At 42.8% G+C, this 23363-nt stretch overlaps 1 protein-coding gene across 2 annotated transcripts in view; it reads left to right on the top strand.

Annotated features, from left to right (window-relative positions):
• TGFBR3 (transforming growth factor beta receptor 3) overlaps positions 1-23363 on the top strand; it is a 183838-nt gene that overhangs the window by 55000 nt on the left and 105475 nt on the right. For both annotated transcript variants that reach the window (XM_087820584.1, XM_087820583.1), the window contains exon 3: positions 18904-19088. In XM_087820584.1, the coding sequence (XP_087676710.1) occupies positions 18904-19088 (185 nt within the window). The remainder of the gene's footprint in view (positions 1-18903; positions 19089-23363) is intronic.

The following is a 23363-nucleotide window of genomic DNA, read 5'->3' as shown; positions in this document are numbered from 1 at the left end:
TTTATAGGTAAAAGGTTAGCAAGTACTTAAAATATGCTAAGTATTTTCTTATGTATTATCTCATTTAAATTTTTTAATAATACTGTGAAAAATGTGCTACCACTCATCATTTATCTGAAACCAAGAGTCAGAAAGATTTCAACTTTATTAGTGACAGGGCTTCTAAGAAGCCAATTCAAAATGTGAACCCTTGTTTTGCGATGACCAATTCAGTGTCTCTTTACCTGTTGTTCTGAAGCTAACCCTTCTCTTCTTAAGGTCTTTGAGAGAAATTATAGATGGTAAAATGTCTTTGAAATAATGGAATCATAACATGAGTAGAGAAAGGAAAAGCTTGCATCCTCAGATTGGAGGGTGAGGGGGCTGGTGTCCTCAGGCTGGAGGTGTGATTCAAGACTTCAGGAGGCTGGGATCGTGGCAACCCTGAAAGCCCTTGGTGCCCTGACAGCAATGTCCTGCCATTGTCAGCTGTGGATTTAGTATCATGCTTAGAAAAATAAATCACTGCCAGGAAAGGCTGTGTGTTTAGATGCAGCCTACTCCTGGTGGCCCTGTCCCAAAGGAATGGCCGTCAGTAGATGACTTATCTCAGCTTCCTTTGAGTTTTAATGTCCATGTGGATCTAAGGGTTCTTTTCAGTCTGTGGGATGGCTGAGCTCTTTGAGAAGTGGTCCCTTTTATAGGGTCAGTGGAGTGATATGATGATTATGATTTCAGGGCTTTTTCAAGTGCTTTCTGGCCCCTGTGTTTGTAGGTGCCCCGAAGTTGGGTTGAGCAGCCTTTCCTCCCAGAGGCAGAATCTGAGCAGTTTGGAAAAGGGAATCAATTCTACTCTCTGGCAAAATGACCTATGTCCTTGGATCGTAGGAGGCAATAAAAAAATCAAAAATTTAAATTTAAGTCATCAAATGCATTTGAGGAAGAAAGTGAAGAAAATCCGAAAACAAAACAAAGCACAGCAGAACACAAACCCTTCTCATAATGAATGGGTCAGCATTTTTAACAGATGTGTACTCAAGTGTGTGGTGATGCAGTATGTATATAAAAGGCTGAAGCACAAATGAAGTGAATGTTTACATTAAACCTTCCACCTCCAAAACACACACGCAGAAGGTCGGTCCCACTTGTGTAGGTGTAATTACATCTCTGAGTACTCCCTCGGCCCCTCTTCCCCTCCCTTTCCCAAACACATATTTTGGTTACTTCCCTAAAGATACATGATATATATGAGGGGACACACTCAACTGACTCACACCTCTCAGAGCAGTGTATAAAGTGGGACATTTTGAAACACCAGGGATGCAGGTCCACTGGGAATCCTAACTGCTGGTCTCCAGCCACAGCCGTGCTGGAATGAAAATAGAAAACAATGAGGCATGTGCAGAGTCAGCTATTCCTTGTGTCTCAGCTCAGCAGTTTTCCCTGCTGTCCTAAACTTTCTTAAAAAAAAAAAAGGCCAGGGGAAAGAGGAAATGATCCAGTTTAAAACTTTTCTTCGTGAAGAGTGAAAATATAAAATAGCAGTTAGGGCTGTGGGGACACATAAAAAATCAAAGCTGAGATCATGGTGAGAAGTCGCACTGTTCTTGGCTTGGTCGTGAAGACTTGCGTGTGTGTGCACACAACACAGTACACACCTCGCCACACACATAAATGCAAAGGCCGCCGTGGATTTTTGTGGCGGAGTGGTACAAGCTCGACACTGTCATCATGGAGCATGGATTTTATTTTTGCTTCTGCTGCCCACTTGCTGTGAAGCTTGGAAATGTCACTTTATTCATTAATTGATCAAATAATTCCTTTTAACAAATATTTATTGAGTGTTTATTATGTAGGAGACCCTCTCTGAGTGCTGTGGAGGATTAATGAGAAAACGCTTTCTCTGGCTTTAATAATACGTTCAGCTTTGCAGCTCGGCTATGTGTGTGTGCCCAGGAGAGAAGAGCCAGCTGCTGCAGGATTTCAGAGGAAAGGGCAAGGTTGTGTGTAGCCGAGAGAGGCTTTATCAGGCAGCGAAGACCATTGGCGTGGGCTTTAAAGTCTGGGTGCACGTTCAGCATGGTAGAGACAGGGAGTGAAGACAAGGTGCCAGAGCTGGGGAAGCCCGAGGCCTGTCTGGATGACCAGGCCATGGAAGAAAGTGGGGCTCTGTTGTGGTAGGTGCTGACCACCAAGCTAAACTGTCCCTTAATTTTTCTGAGCCTCAGTTTCCTCATCTGCAAACAACACAGTTGAGGTTTTTTGTTGTTGTTGTTTCAATGTGCCAAAGAAGGAAAGAGAGTATTGTTTTTGTAGTGTAGGCACAGAGATTACTGCTGGTCTTATGCCTTAGTGTTTGACAACAGGTTCCTGGCCCTTTATGAAAAGTAGACAGCAAAAAGCTTTCCCCCTCCCCGTTTCTTACTTTCCAGTTTCCCCCCATTTTAGCACCATTATCACTAGCATACTTTTTACTGTAAGAAGGACTTGTGGAAACTTGCTTGGTAAATAGGGAAAAAACTCTAAGTGATATGTCAAGCCTTTTTCACGAATGGTGCAGGAATTCAAGTTTATACACTGTCATTTAATTGAATGCTTTGTTAATGAAGTGTTATTTCACACATCTATATATGCATCTGTAAGAGGAGAAAGCCAAGACTGAGAGATGAACAACAAGTACATTTACACCCCCCATCCCTGTTATCAGTAGCATCCTTCAGAAAGTACTGATTAAAACTCAAGGCTGTTTCCAGCTTTTGGTTTACTTGCTGCGTAGTGTACCAAGTCAAGGCTGAGCTAGGGGCCACCTTCCAGAAAGCACAGACTTCCTTTCTGATTGGAAAGAATCTGTATTTTGTTTGACCTTCAGAATATTCATGGCCTTTCTGGAATACGTGGGCCAACGTTTGTCCTGGCAAGGCTAGGCAGTTTAAGATTGTTTTATAGGCAGTTAAAAGCAGTGGGAGGAAGGTGACTATAGTAATTTAGACATTTGCATCCTTTCTGGCTTAAAAATCAAGGGGATGATTTAAAAAAGGCACTATTTGAAAACAAACAAACAAGAAACCACTTCTTGCAGTTCCTATTTGTCTCAACCTTTGAGAACTTTGCCAAGGTCAGAGTGTTCTTCTGCAAGCGAGTGGTCGTGAAGAGGGGATTGCGTCTCATTTATTACACTGCTAATATCTGCAGTCCTATTCCAAAGATTGTCAAGTATGAGCCTTGGAAAGCACAATTCCCATGCCTTTTGAAACATATGTTTTTATGATGCTTTGTTTGTAAAAATACTGTCAGATGGCTATGGATTTGCATTAACGCATTAATGCTAACTGGAGTTAGGTCTTGTGGTAGCTTTTTTTTTTTTTTTAATCAGGCCAGAGGCAGAATCCAGAGCCTAAGGTAGAGTTAAAAGTTATTGTTCTTATTTTAAAGTAAATACATAACTAGGGTTCCTGTTGTATGCTGGGTTCTTGTGTTCTTAGTGAGGCCAGTCATTCTCATTACTTAGGGCCACAGTTTGATCCTGGCAAATGTGTAGTTGCAGAGATGACCAGTGAAAAGGGACTCAGGGATTAGATGAGTTCATAAAAGTTACATGAAAGTGTTTTGTTTAACAAGAATATCTGTTCTATGGGCGTAATTGAAAATAATCATCTCCCAATATAGTTAAAGTCCTGTATTCATTTAGGGGGATAAAAGTAAAATAAGTAATTTTTTATCCTGCTTATGTAAAGGAATATAAAAGAATGCACATCATTAAATTTCTAAATGTTTCATTTTGATTTCGATGTGTCCCACTGGGTCAAGTTATGCTTGAATGTTAACACTTATCACGTGAGTCTAAAGTTTCAGTTGAGGCCCGTAGATGGGAACCACAGTCTCTAGTGATTTTCAAAATACAATCTTGTAAAGATGAAGAGACCCCACAACTGCAACAGATGGTGCGTTCAATTCAAGTGACTGTTTGGGAGCCCAGGAAGAATCCAAAGCTGCCTGGTCGCTGTCAGGAGTGACTCCTGCACCGTCACTGTGCAAAAGCCCATCTTGCTGGCTGTTACTTGTATGTTTGTTTGCTGTTCACTCAATTACGAGAGGGAAATATCAACCAGAAAAACAAAGATACTAAAGAATATGTTATACGGAGTCCATCCAGTCCAAATTTATATGTAGTTGCTGACTGCAGTTGAGAAAGCAGGAGTGGTAAGTGAAGCTCAAGGGTTAGGCATAAGAAAATAATTAAGAAAAATGAGTAGAAAGAAAGAAAAATCGGTGTTTTGATAATCCTTGCCAAATGTTTTCTCAAAGACCAGCCTCAGATTTAAAATATTACGCAGATGTGGGCTTTGGCCTCCAGTAGTTTTCTGATAGGAATTCAGCCTGGAGTTGAACTTTGAGAGAGGTTATTTTCTTTTCTTTTTTTTTCCCTTTTAATTGCTAAGCGACCAGTCTGTTGTAGTTTGTTGATCTGTTTTTTCCTCTTACGCTCCTTCTGTTGCTCTCTGCAGGAGCTGCTGTTAATTCTGGAAGGCTGGGCATCCACGTGTAGCATTAGTGTTTGCCTCTGTCTTAACCAGGAAGGGAGAAGATCTGACCCGATATTTCAATTCACAAGTTTAAGTGGACTCAAGGGAGTCTAACCCACAGTTCCTCCCTCTAAATTCCCATTTCTAATGCTCCCCAGTTCTTTACACAATTGCTATGTGGGTTCCCGCTGTGGAGGCCTCTCTGCTGTCTGCTTGGCCTCTTCCTGCAGGTGTTTGGGAAAGGTCTGATCACAGCCAGCTGCTTTCCTTGTCAATCGGTTTTATAATAAAAAGTCCAAACGTTTTGTTAGGCAAATCAATTCATTAATTTCTTTCATAGGTATCTCAGTTTTAAGCTTACAAAATCCTTTGCTATCCATTACTTTCATTTATTTTGGCAAAATAGGTGATCTTAGCCCCATTTTACAGGTGAGGAAACTAAGTGCGGTGGCTCAGGTCAAGCAGCTTGTTAGTGAGGGAGCTGAGACTAGAACCCAGGTTTTTCAACGCCAAGTTCCCCCTTTCCTCTGTGTTCCTAAGTTGTGCATTGTATATTGTGAGCATTTTTGGAGAGGGAGGGTAGGATGGTGAGGAGAAAGGAGGTTCTTTTCTATTGATTTTTCATGTATTTATTGGTATTATCTTTATAGTTATATAGAGCCTTTCAATTTAATTAAAAAAACACACACACCCTTTCAAATGTATGATCTCATTTGTTTTTCTAGCAACCCTCGGTATTAGGTAGGACGAGTATCATGTCCATTTTAAAGATGAGAAAACTGAGGCTCAGGGAACTAATATGTTATCAGGAACTGGAGCCATCGCCCAAACAAGCTGGACTAAGACTAAATAAGACCTAAATGTGAGCTTTTCTTTCCTGTTTTGTGTGTCAGTTGATATTTTAGATTTCGTGGAAATAAAAAGTACCTATTTTTAAGTTGGTCACAGTATAGTAGAGGTTTTCAGAGTGAGGAGGGTGCTGGGGGTTAAGGAAAGGATTTCTTTAGCATGAAGGAGGCAGTAAATTTGGAAGACTGTTGTAGAACTGTAGCCAAATATGTTTACTTTTGTGATTGCTGGTGTTATTTTGCTGATTTATTCATCCCTATGCATTAGGGTAGAAAAATAAACAGAGTTCTGTTTTGCCTCCCTGAAATAGTTTTTATATTTTCTGGAATTTCCTCACTTATTGTCTTTAATATTCCAGAGTTTTATTATGACTCATGTTCACCATATAACAATAGAAGAAGTACGTGTAGGCTTGTTTGAAGAGGTTCATTAAGTAATTTGGGGGAAATATATTTTTGAAGCCTGTAAGTGTTCATTTTTTCTTAGTCTTGAGATTTGTTTCACAGATATCAATTCTGTATGTTCTTGTTACATTTGGGATAGGAGAGGGTGAACAGTTAGGAGTTATAAGAGGGTAGTTTAATTTTTCTCTTTGGCTCAAATGCATCGTTTTACCATAAACTACTGAAAGTTTCCTGTTCTTGTTTGATTAGAAAAAAGTGTACTTCCATTCATTGTTTCCATGCAATTTCCTAGACTTTTTACAGTAAAAAAGGTTGAAATCTAGGCTAAATTATGAGTTATCTCTGGAGCGAGGAAACTCATTTCAGAAAAGAGTTTTAAAAAAGTGAACCTCCCTGAGTCTGCAAAACTGCAGTAGTCCTCAGTATATGCCTTCCTTACATAACCATGATTTGCAGAGTGCAGCCTGACTGGTTCTTCTAACACGAGAAGGCAGGGAAGAGCCCGAGTCACGACTTGATTTTAGAGAGCTGCAGCTGATCTCATTGGACTGTGGAGGGGCTTTCTGAGTGGCCCTGCTCTGTGTTTTCAGCTGCAGCCTCTACTGGACACAGTGGGTCATTTGTGCTGACCCGGAGCAGGGACCGCTGATTTCCATGACGGTGCCTGCCAGCACTGATGGGGAGCGAGGACAGGAAGGATCGGGGACCACAGGCTCCACTGAGGAATACAGTGGAAGAATGTGCGAATGATGCCAAAACTGTAATTCATCTGGGATGTTCAGGTTAAACCTCTTCATCCTGAAAAATAAATAAGACGGGAGGCACCAAGAGAACTTTATTCATAGTATATATACGTGTATATATAACCTACTCATCTATTTGATTTCTCTTCTTTTGGAAAGATAAGCTTTCTGAAATGCTTGAAGCCTTAGAGGGACGGCAGAGTAGGGCTTCCAGCACAGTTCTTGCGCAAACTGAATTCCCAACAGTTCACAGTAGCGTGTAAGCTTCCCTTTCTTTGATGGCTTGCCATCCCTATTAGATGAGTGTGGACAGCGCTGCTACTGTTGGTGCTAATATTGTCACTAATATTATTATACAGGATCAGTTTTTTGGCAGGTCCGTGCATCTGGAACACATGAAGGTAGTCCAAACGTTTGTTGAGTTGCAAGGAGGAGAGCTGTCAGAAGTTTATGTAGGTTACTCTGTGGGTGGGAGGGCCCTCATCCAGAGCTTGTTAACTTAGAATTGAGGGTAACAGGTGACAGGTGATGGCCTTGAGGCAGAGTGTACACAGGTCTGCAGCCAGAGTTGAGAAAAACAGGTATAGGAAGTGTAGGCAGAACTATAAAACATAGAAACATGGCACCATTTGGCGTAGAGATAAACACTTAAATGCGAAGTTTTAAAATCTGTAATTAGCATTTATAATGATGGCCCTAGGTCCTCAAAAATTTTTAACAACTAATATTCTGGATGCTCAAAATACTTAAGGTTGCCAGGAAGTAATTATGTGTGTAATACGTTTTAGGCAGAGTTCCCTAAAAAATGACTAAAGTCACTTCCTTTGTTGAAAGGAGTAAAGCCTTAGTTATTAGAAGATATTTGTGTGAGATATCTCCTTATTAGTCAATGCTGAATAACTGAGGCATTTGTTGTATGGTGGTAAGGTGGTTCTTTGGGCCAGAGGAAGTATGGTAGGAAGAGGGAGTATGATATAAAATGAGAGAAGGACTTTATTATTACTTTAAATAATGGATTAGTATAACTTTGGAACATTTTTCTGTGCGAATCAAGAAACAAAGCCCTTTTTGTTTTAGGAATTGGCATGCGAAGGATTTTATTTTCAAATTACTATTTGAAAGTATTAGAGTTTGTCTCCTTGTGAGAAAAGGTGAATTCCCTCTGGCACAGTGGTTTCCGAAGGTTCGCTTGGGAGGAAAAGAGAGGAGCTAGTTGATCCAGGGTGGAAAAACACCGAAGAAAAGTTTTCTCCAAAATAACACGCAGATTTCAGAAAAACAAAAATTGCTTTGATTGAATGTGACAAACTTAAAAAAAAAGTTGAGCTTTGAAACATCATATGACCCATCTGTTTTGAAAGGTTGCTTTGTCAGGTACAGATGTGTGCTTTACAGTACTTTACTGTGTGTGAAGTTTTGTCCTGAGCATGCTCAGTAGATGTTTTTCTGAACAGGTATCTCATTTATCCCAGTTTTAAATTTTGGGGGAGAGTTTGTGAAATAACAGTACATTAATTTATTTTATATGTATCTTTAGGTTAAATACAACTTGATTGAATCTAACCTTAAACTGATACCTCTGTTTAGATTTTATTCTTTCAAAGGTCACTTGTTGACCCAGCACAGCAAAATCCAAAACGTTTGACTTATTGCATGGTATGTTTTTAAAAACCGAGATCACAAAATTCCCTAAAGCCTTTAGAAAACTAATGCCACTTTGTTGTTTTTGCTTTTATACCCACATTAATGCAAATTATTGGTTTAAAAGGTTAAAAAATTCTTCCAATTCTAGAAAAGTTTTTGTGCATATTGGAAAGACTTGCCTGGAACCCTGAATGAAATTCACTATAGAGTATATTCTCTCTATTGTCAATGAGGCCATATTTAAAAAGTTATGTGTTTATGGTTTTTGTAAAATAACTCCTGAAATCACTGATCCTCGTGTTATTATAGGCCTCTGTATTTTTTGTTTGTTTGTTTGTTTTTTAATATATCTTTATTGATTTCCAAGAGAGGAAGAGAGAGAGATAGAAATATCAATGATGAGAGAATCATTGATCGGCTGCCTCCTGCACCTCCTGCACTGGGGATCGGAGCCCACAACCCAGGTATGTGCCCTGACTGGGAATCTAACTGCGATCTCCTGGATCATAGGTTGATGCTCAACCACTGAGCCACGCCGGCCAGGCATTATTATAGGCCTCTTAAACTCAGACTTAGGAAAAATATTTTCTAATCCAAATAGCTGATTTGTTTCCTTTTTATGAGATCTCATAAGCATCACATTTTCTTTTACCGTGGCTGCTAGGAAGCTCAGGGCTAGGTTGAATGCTTAAGTGAAGTAGTTTCCTTCAGTTAAGCGCTTCAGTAAGATTTCTTTTATTGCCATAGCCACTTTTTAATTGATTGGCAGCTGGAGTAGGTTTTCTGGGCCTGTTTTTGTTTATTTTTTATTATAAGCCCCTCAATTTCCTTCCTAGAAGTATTTGAGTATATAATAGTAAGGAAATATATACCATGACATTTTGGTTGGATCAGGAAATTTTCTAGTCGAGCCCACTAAACCTGCGGACCCTGGTCAGACCTCTCTTCAAACATTAATTTTGCATCTCTAGGACCAGAAGTCATGGCAGAACTTGTCTGAAAACTAGGAAGAACTGGAAAAGAAGGCCTTTTTATCAACTAGATTATGGAGGCCTCTTAAACCCGCTGGGTGACAGGGAGGATACTGAGCTCTAGTATTCTGACTCCTAATGCAGAAGGAGGTTGGGTTAGATTTAAAAGTTTTCTTTTGTTTTGAGAACACATCTCATAGTTGGAGAGATGGTAATAATAATTATAGTTATATGATAATATAAAGGAGTTAATCCTAAGAACAGTCTTAAGGGACAGATAATATTATAACCTCCTTTGTATAGATGAAGAATCAGACACACAGAGCAGTTAAGTAACCACCCCAGGTTACAAAACTAAAGTGTGGCAGAGCTGAGATATAAACCTCGGAAACCAGTTCCACGGTCCATAGAGAATTTGGGTTTTGGTTGTCTGAGGAATTCCTCACTCAGCAAGTATTCGTGAGTACCTGCAACATGCCAGGCACTGGTCCAAGTACTGGGATAGATAGAGGAATAGCAAAAAAAAACACCCCAAAAACATGGCCCTTGCCCTCATGGGGTTTCCAGTTAAGCAGAAAATATACAAACACATACCCAAATTAATGAAACAATACATTTGTAACTAAAGGCTGATACTGGCTATAATGAAAAAGTGTAATAGGTATAACAGATTTACAGAGTCTCTGAATTTAATCAGGTACAAAAATGTGGTTCCGGGTCAGGGCTACTTAGCTGGGCACAATCCTTCCGTCTTTCTAAGACCCTGTGTTCCCTCGTCTACACCGAGGAGCCCTGTCAGTGTTGCTGCTTGGTTTGCCCATAACTGCTGCGAACTCTGGAAGCACCAGCTCCGTAGATTCCCCTGAGACTTTTAAGCTTTGCTGTGAAAGGGGCAAGAGCACACTGATTATTCATAGATTTCTCTAGAAACCATCAGCTCTTTCTCCTCTTGACAGAAGAAGCACCTGAGCAGCGAGCTAGCCAGCTTGAGGAGGAACCACTAAGGTTTAGTATTGTAATGGGATTTGCTGTATATACTGATGCTTGGTAAATTTGGCATTCATGTTAAGCATTTCCTTCATTCCTTTAAAGACCCAATTGTTGAGTGCCCTGATTTTATATAAAATCCTAAAGTAAATGTATTTTCAGTTCTTGGCCCAGTTTGTACACATGGCTGTAATTAGTAATATTTCGCATGGCCAAACCAAAAGTTGGTAGATTTTCCTTTTTTAATCTCTTGCCTCCTGTCTATAATCAGGACTGATGGTTATAGGCTATGATTCGACTTCCCAGCAGTTATGGTTTACCTCTTCCACCCTTCCTCACCACCCCCCACTTACAACTTATTGTCTTGTCACTTGTCCAGACCCTGCACCCCAGCCCTAACCGAGGGCTCACCGGTCCCCGAGAATGGCCTTTGCAGTGTGTTATGTCTCTGCGTTTCTGTGCACATCCTTACCTCTGTTTCTCTCACCTTTTTCTTTCTCATCAGATACCAGCTTGCTAGAGGTAAAAAAAAAAAAAAGAAAAAAATTAACTTAGCCACTCTCTTAGTTGAGGTCTGAGAGATGAACAGGTTTGGTGATGCCATCCCTCAGGGTTAATGAGGGGCAGCTTTCCAGACCTGAGAGTCTCACTTTGCCACAAAATAATGCATCTGTAGGAATTAAATTATAATCTTTATTGGTTATGTGCCTAAATTGTGTATAATATTTTGAATCCAGATCAGTTAAGTATTTTCCATTTAATAAAGAAATATATTTTTCATTATTTTGCGTGTCTCAAACTCTCATGGTGGGAGAAAACAGATTCCATTTTCTCCCATTCTCCAAATCTTCAGATTTGTTCCTGGTCTCTGTGCTGAGCCATTTAGGCAATAACATCCCATAAATTCTAATCTCCCCATAAACGAATACTGTAGCCAGTGTCCCCTTCATTCTCAGCTTCCTTTTGATCTTGTCAGAAGCACAGGAACAGGTGTGCTATCTTACGGACCGAGAGGAAGCAACAGGAAAGTCAGCCCCGATGGAGCCAGATGACCTCTCTCCTGATTGTGGGAATTCCCTTGAGGGGAGAAACATGGGCTGTTCTCACCTTTGGCAGTTGCATTTTCAGAATGCGCTCAGAGAACAGGAATTTTCACTCTTAATACTGTACATAGTTTTATTTTAAATCTTCCCAGTGCAGCTCTTAGAAATAATTTTTGGGGAGTAATGGCTAGGGAGTAGTATAAGAACATCTTATCTTAGATATTTTATTAATCATTCTAAAAGCTCATAAAGAAAACATTTTTTCAATTGGAGAACATGTTTTCATTCATCTATTTCTCCTCCCCCCCAGGGAACTTTCTGTCTCTAACGGTACTGGAAATTTGTAAAGAATTTGTATGTAAAGTATCTCACTTGATCTATAAGTCAAGCCTGTCATAGAGTAAGAGAGAGGGAGATGCTGAGAAGCTTAAAGACAGGTCGGACAACTAACAAGAGGTGGCAGATCTGGATTTAAAATGCAGCGCGTCTGCCTCCCCGTGCTGTGCTCCCCCGACCACAGTGTCTCTAATACAAGCACTCTGCCCTTGCCCTGGAACATGGCCCCTCTGCCTCCTTTTCTCTTCAGGGTATAAACAACACAAAACGAGCCACCACCGCTTCCTCACAGAGCTGCCGGAATCCCTCCGGATTCCTCTTGGTTCTACAGAGAGAGGTGTCTTGCTCAGAGGGAAGAGCGAGTCCCTTTATAGCTTGGCACTTCCCAACAAACACTTGGAGAATTTAGATTCTTAAAGAAGCTCTGCCCATTGTTTCCTTTTGAACATTTAAAAACACTCTTGAACAGGAAATTCTCCAACATGGTTGCACCATGGTTTCAACACAACAATATACAAATATGCACTGGCTTTGGGCCCAACAAGCTGGCAGTTGACTTCTTGGAAGAGGGTTGGTTTGTCAAGAGGAAGGTTTGGATTTAGATACTCACTTGCAGCATGAGAGAAACTATGATAAGATATGCCTGAGGAGTTGTGCTGTAGGAAAATCTGGCTGTTGTTTTTCCTGAGAAATCCATATTAGAGGTTTTAGGACTTGGTCTTTTTCCTACCAGGGATAAGCTTCAGCCTTGAGCCAAGTTTTATTGTTGAAAACCCAGGTGGGGGCTGTGGTAGAAGGGCCCGCTTTGGATTTTAATGGCGGTACATTCCGCAGCTCTGCTCCCAAGGGGCTATAGCTCCAATGAGTTGTAATTTGAGATGGTATAAACATGAGCATATGTTGTGTACACTGCAGACGCTCCTGAGCTCAGGGCCTCCTTCCAGGTGTTTTTTCTTGGAGCTGGCTTTTGCATCATATCCTGGTGTTTGTCACATTCCCTCTCATAAAGCTCAATTAGAGCCAGGCTGTGCTATTGGCTGGGAAATCATCTTGGGCGCCCTTTCTTACAGATTCTCGCATCCCATGGGGGTAGAAGGGATTTTCAGCTCAGGGGCAGAGTAGATCCTGCAGTGCCCAGCTCCACAATCTGTGGGAGTTTGTCCCTCTTTGCAGCTGACAGCATTACAGAATTCCCTGTGGGACAATAACAGAAACCCTTATTAGCCAATGGTGTTGTTGGAATAAAATCTCCCCACTGCAATGTCTTGGTCCCAGGCTATAATGTTACCCCTTGATTCCCTCTGCATCTTTACCACTTTTATTACAGTTGAACACACGCTCCTCATTAGTACCCTGGGTGATATGGGGAATCAGTGTGCTGGAAATTACGTGGAATAGGTACCAGATGTTTGTGTCAACTTGGTATGCATTGGTATTTAGAATGCTTGAGGATCACATTTATTAAATGTGAAAATTACTTACTGTATCCTCTCCCAAACAATAACTACCCCTTCCCGCCCAATATTTTACTCTGTTGCATGAGGTGTGATATTAATTTCTTTGGGGACAGATTACATTTGAAGTGTGTGCAGCAAATGCATCTGTTCCCAAATGCTTTGTCTGTATTATGTCAAGTCTCAGGGCTGGCCCACAGCCAGTGTGGATGTGGGGGTTCTGTAACTGAGACTGGAATGCTGTGTTGTAGCAAAAGAACATAATGAAAGGGTGAGTCCATTTGCATTTTTTTCTTTAAGTGGAACTGGGAATTTGGACATTGATGTTATAGCCAGATTTTAGGAACATTTCCCATGTGCAGATAAGCACGCATTAGTGAGAAAGAGGAAGACATTTGGTGAAATGAGAAGTGAGCTTGTGTTTTCTCATTAAGTTTATGAAGTCTGTTGAGCCAGCTGAAAGGCTGCAAGTGTGAACCAAGCAGTTTACTATATTTTATCAGATGTGAATTAATGTGTATGTTTGGCTGAAAAGTATGCTGACCAAGTCCTGAGGTGAAGGAAGGGTAGAAGCAGGCAGTGCCTTGTCATGGGAAGAGCTTGGACCTGGAGTCTGAGAAACCCAGGTTCGAATCCCATCCTGCCCCTTACTGGTGGCGTGTGACCTTTGACAAGTTACTTAACCTCTCTGAGACCCAGTTCCCAGGAGTCTAAAATGGGTGTTTTAACACTGTCTTTATGTGGTGTTAGGAGGATTAGAAATAACATGTGCACAGCATGTCACCCAGACAACGTGCATGATAACCTTTCTCATTAAGAGTTAAACCCTGGCTTGTTACAGGAGGTGGAGTCCTTAGGTACCACCGTGTGCTTGCTTCACAGTGTTGCAGTGTTGCCCGGGGGCCCAGCTGCTGAACAGAGGGCCCTGTTTTGTGAAAGAGGCCGCTTGGTTTGGGCCACCTGCTGAGTTTCTCACCACAGGGTTTGCTTGAATCTTTGCTGTCTTCAGGTCAGTAAATGTGTTTAGTCAATAGAAGTAGCAATTTGTGGGTGAACAGAGGCCGTGTGTCTGTCCTGGTGGCCAAGGAGGGCGTCCTGAGCCGGAAAGAACAGGTCAAACAAAACAACACCCAGGATTTTGAGACCAGATTGCTTGAGCAGCAGTGGGAAAGGAGAAACTCAGTTCAGACTTTAAGACCAAGAGAAAGTTAGACTGCTTTGGGAATTACTCCCAAAGAATCCTGGACAGGGCATGCCCAGGAGAAACAGGAATATACAGATTGGAAAGCAGCAGTGAGGAAGGTCTCTGGAGGTGCGTTACTGTTGGGAAGCACTTCACCGAAATGTGCACCCAGCTCTGTGGCTCACAACAATTTACTTACAATGGGAAATATATCTGGTCTACCCACGTTACAGTTTCTGTGAGTCTTCAGACAGTAAAGGGTCTGTAAAGTACCTTGTAATCAGAAAGCATGGTGCAAGGTTAACAGGAGTGTGTTTACAGTTGTTGCTTTCAGCCAGCATTACCTGTGCCCTAGTTTGTCCTCACTGAGGTCGAGGAGCTCTTGCTGTGCTGATTAGCATCATGGCCAGAGCACGTTGCTCACTTGCTTACTGACTGTGGGGAAGAGATTGCTCAGGGAAGGAAGGGCTGCGGGTTTCCAGTGGTGGCCACAAGAGAAACTCCCAGCCTTCCGAGGCTGCCAGTGAGAGCCGCCTAAACCAGCAGCTCCAGAGCTCGTAGGTCACCACAAAAGTGAGCAGATGAGTCAGACAGGGTTCCAGAGCATGTTTGTGGTGTGAGGCACTACACTTGGGCCCCATGGTGGTCAGGCGAGAATCATGTCTGTCTAGCTACCTCGGGCATGGGTGGGAGAGGCTGGGGGTGGGTCACCTAGCTCCCAGGTGGAAGTTTTTCTAACTGGAGATGCATCTGGTACTGTGTGGGGAGACTGTGGAAGAAACCACTATGGGGTGAATAGGGAAAGGTTGAGGACTGGTTCGTGGAGATTGGTGTGGTCACGGGGGGAGAGGTAGGGAGGCTTGGGGCTGACCCAGGAGGTGGCAGGATGAGGCTGGGGGCACGGTGTGCTGATAGGAGAGGCGGGATTGTTGTGCCATCGGGAGAAAGGGCCTCGCCAGAAGAGTGTTTGGGGTGAGAAGACAAAAACAGGTTTGGGTTTCTGTCGTCTGTGACATTTGAGGGTGGGGGAAGCCCCAGCTGGAACGTGATTCTTAGCCAGAATGGCACCTGCTTTATCTCATGATTGAATTTGTTTCCTTTCGTACAAGACTGAAGCTTTGGCTACTAGGAAGAGTGAAAGGAAGAACTCTAGGATAGTAGAGTCTCCTGTTGGTAGGAAACCCTTTGAGCATGGATTGCCTCGTGGTTCTTTCCCCTTTGCTCTCCCACCACCCTTCCCGCATGAATGCCGGACAGATGCCGTGTGCCGGACAGATGCCGTGTGCCAGACATCATGCTGAGATAAGGGATAAAGCAGTGAGCCAAACGAGCAGATGCCGATCTCTCACGGTGTTTGCAGGCTTTGGGTGTATGCAGACATTCAACAAATAGTTGTACTAGTATAGCCACATGAAGAGAAATAGAGAGTACTGTGAGAGTATCAAAGACGTGTATTTGATGTCGTAAGAGAGGTAAGAGAAGCTTCCTGGAGAGATCTGAACAATGGGTAGGAGTTCACCACACCGAGGGAGGGGAAAGGTGCAGGAATGGTGGGGAAGGTGTTCCTGGGGGAAACCTTGTGTGTGGAGGCTCCAGTGAGAAGGCGAAGTAAAATAAAGCCAGTATCTTAATTAAGGTAGGTTAAACTGCAAGTGTCAGAAAACTCCAAAAAATACTCTCTTGAGTAAGAGAAAAGTTTACATGTGTTTCATATAAAAAAGCAGCAGTCTAGAGCTGATCTAACGTGTCCAGGTTCATCAAGGGCCCAGGCAACTTCTCTGTTTTATTGCTTTGCCCGACTCAGGGTGTTGGTTCCATCTTATGGCCCAAGATAGCTGCTGTAGCTCTACCCATCACCTCTGTATTCCAGCCAACAGGAAGAAGGAAAGGTCAGAAGAACACATTTCATTCCCTTCAGCAGAAACTTCCTGGCAATTGCATATATCACCTCGGCTTATATCATATTAGCCAGAATTTGGTCATATGGCATATCTAGCTGCAAGCATGCTTATAGCAGAACTTCCAGATCAGTGTCGAAAAGGAGTGGTGAGAGGGGATAGCTTTGCCTTATGGCTGATCTTAGTGAAAAGGCTTCTAGTTTCCCACCATTAAGTACGATGTGATGTTAGCTATAGATTTTTGTATATGTCCTTTATCTGGTTGCGGAAGTTCCCATTTATTCCTAGTTTTCTGAGAGGCTTTTTTTTTTTTAAATCACGAATGACTGCTAGATTTTGCCAAATGCTTTTTCTGCATCTATTGATATGATTGTGTGATTTTTCTTCTTTTCTTCTTTACCAGTGGATGTGATGGGTTATATTAATTGATTTTTGAATGTTGAACCAATCTTGCATACCTGGAATAAATCTCACTTGGTTGTGGTGTATAATCCTTTTTATGCATTGTTAGATGTGATTTCCTAATATTTTGTTGAGGATTTGTACATTTATAATCATGAGAGGTATTGGCCTTTAGTTTTCTTTTTTTGTGATGTCTGTCTGCTTTTGGTATTAATGTCATGCCGGCCTCATAGAATGAGTTAGGAAGTATTCCCTCTGTGTCTGTCTTCTGAAAGGGATTGTAGAGAATTGCTATAATTTCTTTCTTAAATGTTTGTTAGAATTCACCAGTGAACCCCTCTGGGCCCAACATTTAAAAAAAAAAATCGTCATCCAAGGATATGTTATTATTGATTTTTAGAGAGAGAGAAAAGGAGAGAGAGAGAAACATAGATGTGAGAGCAAAACATCGATTGGTTGCCCGCAACCTAGGTATGTTCCCTGACCAGGAATTGAATCTGCAACCTTTTGGTGTACAGGACAGGATGATGCTCTAACCACCTGAGACACCCAGCCAGGGTATAACTTTTTTCTTTTTTAAACGTGGAGGAAAATATTTTAATAATCCCCCAAAACCAAACCCTACTCTAGTGTGTCTGATGGTCAAGGACACTTTATGTGCGTGTGTTTAAAAATGGACCCAGTGGGTCTCTGTGAAGAGCAGTTATCCCATCACTCAATCGGAGTGTGCCCTGTGCATCGCTTTCCCCTTTCTTTGATCTTGGACTGACTTGTATAAGCCATGGCTGGCACTGCAGCCCATAAAGTGGGGTCTGCCCTGTCCTGGACTGTGGCAGGACATAGAACATAGACTCTAGATGAGGAGCCCTTGTCCTCAGCACTGGGGACATGGCTTCTGTGGTTCCCTCGTCTCTGTGTAAGACCTTATCCTTTTGGTTTGTTTCCGGTGAGTGTTTGCTCCCACCCTACTGTGGAGATGGGCAGTGTAGTGATTGAAGGAAAACTCTCCTGGGTAATGGTGGCACGGTCAGGAGGAGGGCGAGTCAAGCAGATTATAAGCCTTTTTGCAGATGTGTTTTGGCTGGAACTACAGCCCAGCCAGAGCTTTGCACGCACATACAAAAATATAACTGAAAGTGATTTTTCATTTGTGCTTAATCTGTGATCATGGCAAATTCATGACAGGAGGCTAAGAAACCCAGTTCAGAAGGGCTGTCCAACGTGCGTAGCAGTCGCCGCTGTGTGCCCTCAGAGTTGCGGAGGAGTAGGAGACTTGTCTCTGGAGCTCTGGGATGTGGACTACACCAGACATCCCACTGTGGCTGGGGAAGGCAGGAGGGGGCCAGCACGGGGCACACCTGCCCACGCCCATGCCCAGCTTGAGGGACTTCAGGGAATCGTACATTCAGTACCTTCTGCCTTTGCTGCCGTGACATCTTTCTTCACTACCTCTTAGAAAGCAGCTGGCCCCGGTACAGTGATACAGAGGGCGGCAGCGATTATTCGAGAACAGATAACTATTATCAGCCTACGTGACTTCTGTGGGTTCCGAAATAGACTTAGCACGCTGGGCAGGATGTCTGCTTAGGGTATCGCAGTGGGGGTGTCAGACCGCCTGGCTCTGAGCTGCACTTGCATTTTAGGCCAGAGCTGCAATCCTGGAGAGTTATCTTTATTATGTAGACGTTGGGAAGAACCAATTGGAGTGGCTTGGAGAGCTCGACGCTTGAGCCTACCTTTGAGGAAGATCTGTAGTTGTCTCGGGACAGGGACAGTGAGGGCTGTAGGAGGTAAAGGTCAGGAGGAATGGGTGCACCTAGGATTTCAGGTCTGGTTGATGAGAGCAAGGGAATGATGAGGCAGCAGCCAGTATGACCAGGGTTCTACTTTCTCTGTTTGTGGCTTTGCTCACATCCTACCTCTCTTGGGAGGGTTTTCTGACCCCTGGCCCACACTTTGCTCTACAACTCTGGCGCCATTGGCCTCCACTCATTGCATCTTATTTTGTATTGCTCTTTACATTTGTTTTGTCTCGTCTAAGTAGCGGAAGCATTTGAAGGGTCAAGACTTCATCTTATCCTTTTTGAGGGTGTAATTTTGTGTTTAATATTATATATGCATAATACTATTGGCACTTTAGGTGATTTATTTCATTTATCTCTGGTTTTCTTCTAAGAGAAGGAGGGAGAATTAAACACAGATGTCATGTGGGAGGTTTCCTCCATCCAAAGGAATACATTCATGACTCGTGCATCTAAAAGGGAATTTAAATAATCAAATGCACATCAAAATCATCCAAAAGGAATTTAGGAGATTGGAGTTTTAGAATCGGCGAGCATTTTTTTGCCATTTAGTTCTGGAAACAACTTACTTGGAAAGACTCCTTGGGTGGGCTGGCAGTGGCCTGACCATCCTGAACAATTCATTGAATTGTGGCACAATTGCTTGTGGCTTCTGACGGGTTCGTGTTGGTGATTCCCTCTGCAGGTCCAGAGCCCAGTGCCCAGTGCGAACTGTCGCCGGTCAACGCCTCCCACCCAGTCCAGGCCTTGATGGAGAGCTTCACCGTCCTGTCGGGCTGTGCCAGCCGAGGCACAACGGGGCTGCCACAGGAGGTGCATGTCCTGAACCTCCGGTCCGCCGACCAGGGGCCCGGCGAGCCGCAGAGAGAGGTAGGCACAGGCACCAGCTTTCTACCCACTGCCCCTCTGAGTCTGTGTAGACACTTTTCTGAACAATTCCCTTTTCTTCCATTCTGGGCCTAACCAAGATGCCCATGTACCAACCTACGTGGGGAGGGTATCAACATACCCGAGAGAGAGAAGGATTTCCAGTAACAGGTTGCTCTCTGGACCGGGCAGCCCTAGGACTTCTCTCTTTAGAGATTTTTTTCTAACTTTCCTGGCCCCTCCTATAGGAAAGAATGTTCTGAAGAATTTCATCTTTTAGACATGGCTATGAAGAAACAACATTAGGTGCCATTTCTGTGTCATTGTAAATGTCTTTCCCATCTTCTCCTGTGCCCTGTCTTGCTTCTTTCTTTGCTTTGTCTCACGAACCCATGGCTCCTGCAGGGTGAGTCCGGGGAATGAGAAGACTCTGGAATAGCGATGGCAACACTTTGTACCTGCGTGAAAAGCCCTGGGGTAGCTCCTTACGCTGTCCAGGCAGCTTTTCGAAGATGATGGTGGTCTTGGTGGTGGTGGTGATGATCCGAGCTCATAGTGACTCACCATGTACTCTGCCCTCAGCACTGTTTGAAGCACTTAATGCACTTACTCCATGAAGTATATTATTAGCCTCGTTTTACAGGTGACAGGTGCGCAGAGAACTCACTGGCTCAAGGTCAGCGGCTCAGAAATGACCTGTGGCTCAGGAGTGACCTAGAATGTGGGCCAAAGATAACACAGAGTTGTCCTTCTTTCTGTTTTTAAGCTTCCGTATGTCAGAAATGTTATCACTCAAGTATTATCTCTCCAGGGAGAGAGAAACCACAAAAAATTCTGATCGCAGTGAAGTGTAGGAAAACTAATGCAGAACGGAATTTATCTTTGAACCCGCTTCTGGTCAAGAAAGTTAATTTCCAGACCCATTTGTTTATGTGCGTCAACCGCTCTGCCTTTTTCGGGGGGAGTAGAAATAGGAGAGGTGAGGTGTCCAGAAGGAAAAGCAAGCTGATTTTAATCCTATGAAAGTGTGCAGAGTTGGCTCATTTCAAAGACAAATCATCTAACCTTTCCAGCTACATTGGAAATTATTGTTAATGCTCTTGGTTGCTTGCCATTGTAGCTGCAACACATATTTCAGGTCAGATTTCTTTATCCCAGTAATATGTCTTTAATTCTTAACTTATGGAGGAGAATTTGGGGTGGGAGTAGGAGGAGGAGAGGAGGAAATGCAGTTCCTACGAAGCGCTGCTGACTCCAGCGATGCTTCAGCAGCGGTAATTACTCCTTCCATGTATGCTTCTCAGGAACCAGGAAAGAAAAGAACGTTCGAGCTGGTACAGAAGCAGCAACGGCAGAACACTCTGGATGTTAAATGGCTCGGTACAGTTGTTGACTCTGAAAACAGATTCAACTACGACTATTGACGCAAGAGAAAAATACCTCCAGGGCTGACAGTGGTGCTCTCCCTGCCTGTCTTGACTATGTTAGGTCAACATGGAATTCATTTTAGGCCCCAGCGGTACCGAGGGGACATAAAATCAGATGGCGTCGGGGACGCTGTGCTGAGGGAGGAAGTAGAGAAGGGCCTGTGTGTGTGTGTCGGGGGGTGTCGCTAAAGCCTGCTCAAAAACCTGACCGTTCTTCCTCCTTCAGTATTTGTGTTGTATGTGCATGATTTGGGGTTAGTGATTTGCAGGTATTTCTGAGACTAGGCCCCTGAGGGCCTAGTTCTTTCCTTCTTTGGGGACTTTTAAGAATTAGATGGTTGTGGTTCAACCCTGTTTGAAAGCAAGACGGGATGAGTGATCTTTGGGAGGTTCGCCTGGCTCTGCGCTGCGCTTGCACAGAGGACCCGAGTGCTTGACGTGTCCAGAGCGGGGTAGAGGACCTCGGAGCAGGAGGGCCGTGACGGAGAGAATGAAGAGTTTGTTCTTGGTGGTAAGATGAGAATGGAGAAACGTTAGATCTCACTCACCTTCTTCATGTGACTGTGGAGACACGTTACTGCATTCGTGCAAATAGTTTTTAAAAATCATTTAAACCATATGACCCAGCAGTTCCATTCCAAAGTACATATGTACTCAAGAGAAATGAAAACATATGTCGACACAAAAACTTGTCCACAAATGTTCATAGCAGCATTATTCATAATAGTCAAAAACTGGAAACAACTCAGATGTCCATCAGCTGATGAATAAATAAAATGTGGTATACGCATACATTGGAATATCATTCAGCAATAAAAATGAGGTACTGATACATGCTACAACATGGATGAACCTTGAAAATGTTTTGCTAAGAGAAGGAGGACAGACACAAAAGACCATATATTGTATGATTCAATTTATATGAAATGTCCAGAATAGACAGATTTACAGAGCTAGAAAGTAAATTAGTGGTTGCTTTGGGCTGAAGGGTGAAAGGGAGAAATGGGAGTTGACTGCTAATAAGTACAGGGTTTCTTTCGGGGGGACTGAAACGTTCTAAAATTGAATTGTGGCGATGGTCCCATAATTGAATATGAACATACTAAATAACCATTGGTAAGTGTGTGTCTACTAAAACCCATTGAATTGTACTTTAAATGGGTGAATTTTATGGTATGTGAATTTTCTCTCAGGAAAGCTGTTTTAAAAAATAATAATTTGACCTGCCAATATTCTAATTACCCCGTAACGTTTACCACAGCCATGTTCACTTCTTTACCAGCATTGCTTTCTCTTTCAACCTAAACTCACCTAACTCTTTCTGTTATTCTCACTGGGTGACTTGATTTCTATAGATATACTATGATATGGTTTGTGCTAAAAAAAACAGTTGATCCCGGTTTCGGTGTAGTGGGAGGGCCAGAGCCAGCTGTGGTGCCTGTCTATACCGAATGTTAAAGGGAAATATTTTCCAAAATGAAATGATAAATGTTGTTGCTTATAAATTAGCAAAAAGAATGCCACCCAGTCTCCAAGCCATAGTTGGATGACAGCTATAGTTGTTTTTCATGATGTCCTCCTTAAATGTGAGGGAATTACTAAACCAACCCTATTTCCCCTCGGCTTGTTGGTGCGTGATCAGCAGGAAGACCTGTTATAAATCATGTCTCCCTAACATTTTACTAAATTCCTACCTCCCAGGCACCTTAACGTCGTTCTTCAGCTGGGAGAGGCTGCTCCTGTTTCTTTGTGGAGGAGGTGACCGAGCCTTAACTGGATGTAATAACCACAGCAGGTTGACAGGATTTGGGGAAGCAGTTACTCTTAAGGTAGATAAATAGTTTTATAGACTAGCAGAAAATTTGGATCAGAAACCCACTTGTTGCAATAATGTATACAAAGCCCTGTTTTGCCACTGGCTTTCCTGCTGGGGTCTCATCAGGACAGCACAGACCTATAGTTGTATTTTTCATCTGAGACCGCACCTCTCATTTGTAATCATTGGTTTTGGACACAACAGCCTCAGAAGGGAACAGGAAACTGGAAAAAGACTCCCTGGCTACAGAGAGCAGAAGAGGGTAAACAGCCCTGAGATATCAGCTTTGTCTTTTCGAATAAGCAGGCAAGTGTCATGGGTCTCATCCTTTAAAAACCAGGTCCTCGTGCTCTTTGACTTAAAAGGAAAATGCACCCTTACCCCCACCTGCTGCCAGATTTTGGTCCCTCGGGGTGTTTCCTGATTTCTGAGACGGGTTATAGCACCACCACCGGCTTGTTTACAGTAACATACTTTCATTAGTTGCTAGAATGGCAATAATTTTGTTTCCTATCATCTAATTTTTACTGTGACCTGCTTTTATGTGGCAATGGGTCTTTTCTATTTCCAACCTAATTGCTTGCTCATTAGGAAAAGGGCAAGCTGAGGATAAGCCCCTGGTTAGCATTACACGTGTGTATGCAGGCAGAGCTCCTTTCATTGCGTTTGGCTTTATTGCGCTTCATCGATATTGCTCTTTTTTTTTTTTTTTTTTTTTAACAAATTGAAGGCAAGACACTCTCGCAGCAAAAAGGTTACCACTCGCTTTATTACGGTAGTCTGGAACCAAACCCGCAGGATCTCCGAGGTATGCCCGCAAAAGATATGGGCGTTTAGATTTATGCATTTGTTTTGACATAAAGGAGTGACTGTTAACGGGCATGCCAGTGACCGGCTGCAGGGGTGGAGTGAGGATGTGGAGGCTTCACTGTCATGGGAAGGGGGCCAGATTTAATAACTTTACTGCCGGAAAGCTCAGAACCCTCTTACTTTATGCATTTGCTTATTCCCTGCCTCATTCCAAAAGAGGATTTG

The sequence above is a fragment of the Miniopterus natalensis genome, chromosome 9, assembly GCF_054644295.1.
Source record: "Miniopterus natalensis isolate mMinNat1 chromosome 9, mMinNat1.hap1, whole genome shotgun sequence".
Classification (NCBI taxonomy): Eukaryota; Metazoa; Chordata; class Mammalia; order Chiroptera; family Miniopteridae; genus Miniopterus; species Miniopterus natalensis.
The sequence above is the reverse complement of the archived record's forward strand: the minus strand, read 5'-3'. Positions and strand labels throughout refer to the sequence as shown.